The 8,206-nt window shown below is 48.2% G+C and overlaps 1 gene segment (V, D, J or C); it reads right to left on the bottom strand.

The window, feature by feature from the left end:
- Positions 1-4,308: 4,308 nt before the first annotated feature.
- Positions 4,309-7,553, bottom strand: LOC124234410 (immunoglobulin lambda variable 6-57-like; the record flags this gene model as incomplete). The annotated part of the segment is given in 2 exon segments: positions 4,309-4,586; positions 7,450-7,553. Coding segments are annotated over 2 exon segments (382 nt in total), but the record flags the coding sequence as incomplete, so codon positions are not given.
- Positions 7,554-8,206: the final 653 nt, after the last annotated feature.

The raw sequence follows: 8,206 nt of genomic DNA, 5'->3' as shown, positions 1-8,206 counted from the left end.
TTGACCCTGAACACACTGAGCCTCAGCCAGATCTGGGCACAGGAGCCTGGGAGGGAGTTCTTCCTTCTGACCCCTCACAGAGCAGAGTCCCTGCTGTGGAGCACTGTGCACCTGCTGGATGGACCCTGGGTGCACACCAAGAATAAATCTAGGAAAGGTTGATTTCCCATCTTTCAAGTCAAACAGCCCAGCTACACACGCTCTGATTTTATCACATATGAGCCACCAGGTAAAATTTCAGTGTCATCATGAGATTTTTGTTTTATTTGGTTTGGTTTGCTTTTGGTGTTGGTTTTCCTGAGACATCAGAAATATTGAATGCAAAACTGGGCAGACTGTCAATGTGAACCAGGGGCTACTTCCAGGTAGAGTTAGTGTACATACAAGTTACTTTTAAATTGCAGAAGAGTTTATCCCAAGTGCCTGAGCAGGCTGAGGATTTTGTTCCATTTCTCTTCTGCCTATGTCGCTGTGAGAAGCCTCACTGTGTCAGATTGCACAGGAGTAGTCAGCCTCGTCCTCAGGCTGCAGTCCAGAGATGAGCAGAAGCCCTGCATTGACCGAGACATCTTTGGATCCAGAGAAGCAGCTGGGGACCTGGAGCCCTGGTGCTTATCTGAGTCTGTGTGGTAGTAGAGCAGATGCTGGGGAGGGCTCCCTGGCTTTTGCTGGTACCAGAATGTATCTTTGCTGCCAACACTGATGTCACTTCTCAGGGTGCAGGTGAGTCTGGCTGATGCTCCAGGAGATGCAGAGAGGGAGAGCAGCTGAGTCAGCACAGGCTGGGAAAGGGGCCCTGCAAACACAGACACTCATGGGTGATGGGGCAGGGATCCGGGTAAGGTTTCTCAGGAGTATAAGCAAGAAGGGACAGAAGCTCAAGGATGCCCTGTGACTCTAAGGCCTGCTCCTACCTGTGCAGTGAGAGAGGAGCACGAGGAGGAGAGGAGTCCAGGCCATGGTGCACACAGTTCCTGGTCCCCACATTGGGGCTGGGCTGCCCCAGACCTTCTTTTCTTCTCCACCCTCTGCCACAGGAGGGACTGTCCATGCAAATGGGTTTCCATCCTGTGACTGTCCAGCCCCTCCCTGAGCCCTGGTGCTGGGGCTCAGCTCACACCACACACTGAGGAGGATGGAGGTTGGCTTCATCCCTTGGGAGAGCCCCGGGAGGAAGCACCTGCTGAGACAACAGAAAGGTCCCTGCTCAGGGGACTCTGCCAGGCCAGAGAGGACACAGCTGCTGAGTCCCCATCAGTGAGCACAGGGCCCAGCCCCCAGTCCAGGCTCCTTAGCATGAATCAACCTCACTGAGCAGCCGTGTAGGAACCACAGGACAGTCCCACAGTGCCCCCTCCTGGTCACAGGGCACACTTCTCACCATGGCCCAAAGCCCTGAGAGCCCAGCTGGTTCTGCAGATCAGCAGGTCACGGTCTCTCGTCACACATCCCTGTCTGATTCCTAAATGCTGTGACTATGATATAGTGTGTGTGATTACTACAGTTTCTTTCTCTCAGAAGGAATCCTGGTCCATGGGATGTGCAAACACATCCATACATAACTATTTAGCGTACATTCTTGAAAAAGATAAATGACCCAGGTGTGCATCAGGGCAGGTGTCACAGATAAGGAGACAGTTATCTGGCTTGAAGGGCATGTGGAGGCTGTTTAGGGGAATGGAATAGAATGGGAATTTTCAAGGAATAAAGTTAGTGGCGTATTCAAAAGGGGACAATTCTACAAACATTTCAAAAGTCATGCGATGCATTTTAAGTTATGACAGAGATTAGCTTTCATTTAACGTTAGGTAGAAGAAAATGGCTTTGGTGAGCTTTACCTTTACCAGTGAACGTGAAACATACTTCTCTATTTTATGAATTGAGCTCTGTGTTTTTAATCCATATATTTCCTATCAGGATTTTGTCTTAGGTGTCATAAAATTTGTTTATATTTTATACAAACTTTATCCTACCTGTATTTTCCTACTCATCTTAGTTTAGTGACAAGACAAATGAGAGATTTTAAAGTTCTTGCTGATGTGGGGAATGCCTGGGCAGCTGAATCCATGAACCACCATTTCCTCACTGTCGCCATAACCAGCTCTGCTGTATCTGTGCACGGGGTCCCAAACTTCTAGACTCACAGGGCCTCTTAGTAACTAACCTATGACCAGGACCCCTCCTTCCCTCAGGATCTCTCTCCTCGAGGCCTTCAGAGGGACCCTTCCCACTCAGCTCAGGATAAAGCAGCCCCCTGCCTAATGCACTTCAGTGATCCTCGCTGCTGTTTGCAGAAACCCAACTCCTCAGCTCCCTGAGGGGCCTTCGTGGTCTCGTCCCTGCCCCCTCCATGGCACCTCACGGCCCCTCTCCTTGTTCTCAGACCTCCAGCCTCCCTTACTTCCTTGAAACTTCAAAACCCTGAATTCCTCTTCCTTTCATAGTGTCAAAGCCAACTCCTCCTGTGTCTGTCAGGAGTAGATGGGCTTAAACTTGAGATCAGGGTGAAAATACACATTTTGGCAACTCTGAGGGTCTGTTAACAGCTGCACATACCCATATCATTACAAATAAGAAAAATACTTTATATATATATATATATATATGTATATATATTGTGGACAATTATTGTGGACAAAATATGTATATATATAGTGGACAATTTTGAAGATGCACAAACTATACAGAATATTTCAAAGAACCACTTCCACCCATCATCCAACCTCAACCATCATCAATAGGACTCATCTTCTTTGCTCTCCCACCCTTCTCTATCCCTCATCTTAATACCTCACTAAACATGAAAACACATGCCAAACAATATATCACATCATTGCTCTATGCTTTAGCATGTGCATGCATTGTTACTGTTCAAATGCTCTTGTTCATTAAAACAATGGAGTCCAGCTACTCTCACACAAAGGATTTATGTTGTAAGCTCCTGAATGGTGAGCTAATCTGCTTGTTGTACTGATTGAGAAAATGAAGGAAGAGCAAGGCATCCTGTGTTTCTGAGCCGTGAGGTTCATGGATGACACATTTGAGTAGAAGAAAGTCCAGACCGGTGTGTTCATCGTTAGACCATCATCTGTGTGTCCCCTTCATGCACTCTCCCCAGGGCAGGATCGGGTCTTTGGACACTGAGATTTCAAACCCCTCATTCTTCCTTCATGAGCTTTTCTAGCAGGGTCCTTTGTGGATTTGGGGTTGAGGAATTCAGTAGTAAATTCCATCCATCATATGGTGGGTTTTGAGCTGTGTATTTAGTATCATGTGACAAGTGAACACCTTATAGACTCAGTTGACTGAGATGTGAGCAGACATTCAAACAAGTAAGGTGCACTTGGCAGTTTATTTGCTCCTGGGGGTCGTCTTCTGTCCTCAGAATGGCGCCACCATCCACCTGCTGCTCCGTCTGTGGTCTTGGACCCACACTACAATGCAAACTCCAAGAGCACGTGACTCTGTCATGGTTTTTATTCATCTTTGTATCCTATGGTTGAGAAATACTCCCTAAGAGAGCAAATGAAGATGTGTCTGCTGTATTTCAGATGCATTGCATAAAAATTTACCATATTATTTGGAAACCAAATTTGGACAAAAATTGTGCTCCACATTCTGGTTGAGAGGAGATTCTGTGTGATTGGGTCACAGGTTCTCTGACCCCACTTGAGTCTGTGCACCTGTTTTGTCTAACAGATGGGAAAGTGGAAGCACAGAGAGTGACCCATCCAGCCTTCTCTCCAGCAGAATGGTGGGGACAGGACTCATCGCATAGGCCTCCTAATAGCTGAGAATATGTGCTTTTAAAGCAGTAGTTCTCAAACTGGGGTTATGTACCCCCACCCCAGGGGATATTTGGAAATGTTTGGAGGTGTTTGTATGTGTCATGACTTGGACAGTAGGGTGCTCCTGTTATCTGATGTCTTGAGTCCAGAGAATGTTGGTAAACATCCTACATGCACAGAACAGCCCCCTGCACAAGGCATGATCCAGCCACATGGTCAGTAGTGCTGAGGTTCAGAAACCTGTTTGAACCAAATGACATTCATGACGTGATTGCAAAGAGATAGAAAATGAGTCATCACAATATGGGGGGAAAATCTTTGGAACGAAAATAGAGGGACTCATAAACATACAATCTCAACATGAACATTCCAGCCGTGGACAAGAAGCACAACCGTCCCTGGTGGGGACATGTTGAGGGCAGACGTAGGATGAGTAGGTTCTGAGGAGTTTTCGTCTCACTTTCGCAAGAGTCCGAATTACTGTGCTCTTACAGCCGCTGTCATGACAAGAGTGACAGTCCTAGTCGGCCTCATCCTCAGTCTGCAGCCCAGAGATGGCCAGGCAGGCAGCATGGGAGGAGCTGTCAACGGGGCCAGAGAACTGATCAAGAACCCTGGGGGGTCTTTGGTCATCCTTGTACATCATGGTGGTGGGTGCACTGCCTGGGTGCTGTGGGCACCAATGCTCATATTTGTCTCCAATCTCGCCACTGCTGCGGGTGCAGGAGATGGTGGCCTTCTGCCCCAGGGACTCTGACACCGAGCAAGGCTGAGTCAGCACAGCCTCAGCCCAACACCCTGCAAGGAGGAAGCAACACAGAGATAGGTGAGGAAACGACAGACGGTCCTCAAGAAGGAGGGAGAGTTTATCATCCAAGATGACATCCAGGTGCCCTCCCAGAATAGAATTCACTACAGGCAGACAGCTGTACAATGAGGAAGGAGAGTGAGGAGAAGCAGAGCCCAGGCCACGGCAGAGATGCCCCCAGAGTCTTCCTTAGCCCCACAGCTAGGCCTGAGCCCACAAACCCTTCTCAATGTCTCCCTGATTCTCAGGGTGGGAGGTCTCCATGAAAACACTCCCCTTTCTGGAACCTGTGCACAGCTCTCCTTCAACCTTAGCCAAGCTGCCTCGATTGAAAAGGAAGTGTAGGGGAGGGGAGGGCTTCACCCTGAGGATTACACAGAAACACCTGCCAGAGGCTGGGGAGAGAGGAGCTCACAGCTGAGGCGAGCACCAGTGCCCTCTGGTGGATGCAGAAGACATTGCGACCTGGGCTGATGCTGGTACTCGGTGCCCCTGCCCTCCCCATCCTGCATGTCTCACAGTTCCAGGCATCCCAGATTGGCTTCTTTCACTCAGGCATCTGTATGTAAGGTCCCTCCATGTCTTTTTATGCCCAATACCTCATTCTGTTATTGCTGAATCATATACCGTTGTATAGCTGTATCTGTGTTTGTTTATCCACCCACCTGTTGAAGGACATAGTGGTTGGTTTCAAGTTTTGACAATCATGAATAAAGCAGCTATAAACATTCGTGTGCATATTCTTGTGTCAACACAAGTTACTCATTTAGATAAATACCTAGGAGAATGATTTCCATATTTTATCACGTAAGAGGTTGTTCAGATTTGTAAGAAATACGAAACTGTCTTCAGGAGAGGCTGTGGCGTTTTGCATTCCCACAGTGTGAATGATGGTCCTGCAGCCCACATCCCAGGCAGCATCTAATATTTGACTGTGTTGAGCTGTAGCCATTCTAACAGGAGTCTGCTCATCTCTCATTGTTTAAATTTGTAATACCCCAGTGATCTCATGTTGAGCATCCTTTCACATGTTTATTTGCAATTTGTGTATCTTCCTTGGTAATGGGAATGTTCAGAGATGCTCAGTGAAGAGTTGTTGCCAGCACCTTGGGATTCAGGAGAGCCACAAAGCTCTCAAATCAGGTGAAAGAGGAATACAGCTTCTGTCAGGTTTCAGAGCTCAGGGAATTATCTGCCGCGCCCAGTCTGGTACTGTGGACATCCAGGGGGCTAAGCTGAGGGTCACCTGGTTCTCGCGGGTCCCACATGCTGCGTTTTACCCTCTAAACCCCACCCAGTAACTGTGGGGGCTATTTTGCTTCTGGGAACAAAGAAATTCTGTTTGCATGTGGAGACACATGTCTCCAAGGGAGAAATTTTCACTGACCCCATAAAGATAGACTGAGTCACAAGCATGAAGCCCTCTGGTTTAGTAGCATAAGTGACACCAGAACTCAAAACCTGGTCTGGTGTTTGTCACAGGCAGGGACAGAGGAGTGTGGGGTCAGACAGGAGAATGGAGAGCAGATTTAATAACGATTCCCCATGGAACAGGGGCTCTTTGTGGCATTGGAGTTGTGTTCAGCTCTGCAAAAATGATAATCAGCCTCATCTGCAGGTTGCAAACCAGAGCTGGTCAAAGAGTTTCTGTTAACAAACCTGGATCTGGAGAATCAGGCTGGGACCCCTCAAAGGTCCCTCCCTGCTGTCCCAGGTCACAAACATAGGGGTTCTACTCTTGGCACTCCCATGGTGACCCCCAATGTCTCTATTGCTCTGTCTGCAGGAGGAGGTGACATTGAGATCTGGGTTCACCAAGACCTTCACAGGGGGAGTTACACATGCACATGTTGGGGAGTACCTTGCTCCTGATGTCGCACAGCCCCACCCCACACCCTAGATAGTTGGAAAGCTCCTATGGGGTATAAAAGGAGAGGGGGACACAAGTTTGTACCTGTGGGCTCAGGAAGACCCAGTTATGGGAGTCTTGAGTGGTCTCAGCAGTAGGGAATTCACATCTATGGGGTCTACTTCATCAGAGCTCTCTGGGGCAGAATCAGCATTTTCTAGCAATGGTGGCACCTCCCCTTTACCCTCTCAAGCCCCACAGAGAGGTTTACTGGCCTGAGGCCCAACATGGCTCCCAGGCCTACCCACCCTCACCTGACACTATGACTGAAGCCTCAGGCAGATGGTGAGGGTTTCAGAGGTCTCTGTGCCTGGGATTTCTCAGAGGTTGCATCCTCATGCAGCACTCATATCTTAGTGCCTCAACCCTGGGGCACAGTGAGCCTCGCCCAGCCCTTCGCACAGGAGCCTGGGAGGGAGGGAAGGGCTCTGCTCCAATCCCTCCCAGAGCAGGGTCCGTGCTGCAGAGGACTGTTCACATACTGGATGGTCCATGTACACGACCCAAGAAGGGAGAGAGGGAAGGCTGATTGCCCTTCTTTCAAGAGAACAGCATATATATGTAAATATATATATACATATTTATATAAAATTCATATATATTGAGTGTAATATATGTATATACCTCCAAAAGTTCTGACATTATCACATATGCATCAGCAGACATATTTTCATTTTTCTGTGGGTGTTCTTTTTTGTTTATTTCTTTTTACTTTTCTATTTTCCTGAGGCTACAGAAACACTGAATGGGAAACTGAGAGGAGAGTACTATGAACCAGAAGTTACCTCCATGTATACTGAGTGTACATGAAATTTGATACTTTTAAAAAGTAATAATCTGGGGCTCCGAGCAGGCCGGGGTTTGGTCCCACTTCCCCATCTGTGTGTCACTGGAAGAAGCATAACTCTGCCGGGTTGCACAGTAATAACTGGCCTCATTCTCACACTGGAGCCCAGAGATGAGCAGCAGCCCTGCATTGGCCGAGGTACCTTTGGATCCAGAGAAGTGGCTGGGGATCCCCGAGCCCGGGTGCTTATCTGAGTCTGATCTAAATCCCAGGAGAAACGAGAGAGGGTTCACTGTCTCCTGCTGGAACCAGTGTATGGCAGAGCTGCCCACACTGAAGCCACGGCTCAGGGTGCAGGTGAGTGTAGCTTAAGATCCTGGGGATGCAGAAATAGAGGAAGGCTGAGTCAGCACAGGCTGGGAGAGGGTACCCAAAACACAGCCACACATGGTGATGGGGCATTTAAGCTGGGAGCTTGAGTGTTAGGGACTGACAGAGTCTGGGGAGCTCCTGTGTAGGGACCACAGTGCTGTCCCACAGCGCCTCCTCCTGGTCACAGGGCATACCCTTCCCCATGGCCCAAAGCCCTGAGAGCCCAGCAGCTTCTGCAGCTCACCAAGTCACTGTCTCTCTACACACATCCATGGTCCGAATCCCAGAAATGTGATTCCTATACATTGTGTGTGATTACTGTGGTTATCTTATTCCCAGAAGGGGTCTCTTTCTATGGAAGAGTCAACAATGTACAGAAATGACAATTTAAGTTGTTAGTACCTCCAGAGATTATGCTGTAAGTCTCACAGTCCTTTATTTGCACGTACTTTCGAATATGCATACATCTGTAGTGTTCCATCACGTGTAATAAGGCAATGATTCCAAGGACTCTCACATAAATTTCTTTGTGTTTAATCTCC

The sequence above is a fragment of the Equus quagga genome, unplaced genomic scaffold, assembly GCF_021613505.1.
Source record: "Equus quagga isolate Etosha38 unplaced genomic scaffold, UCLA_HA_Equagga_1.0 73501_RagTag, whole genome shotgun sequence".
Taxonomy (NCBI): Eukaryota; Metazoa; Chordata; class Mammalia; order Perissodactyla; family Equidae; genus Equus; species Equus quagga.
Note: the sequence above shows the minus strand (reverse complement) of the source record. Positions and strands in the feature narration are given on the sequence as shown.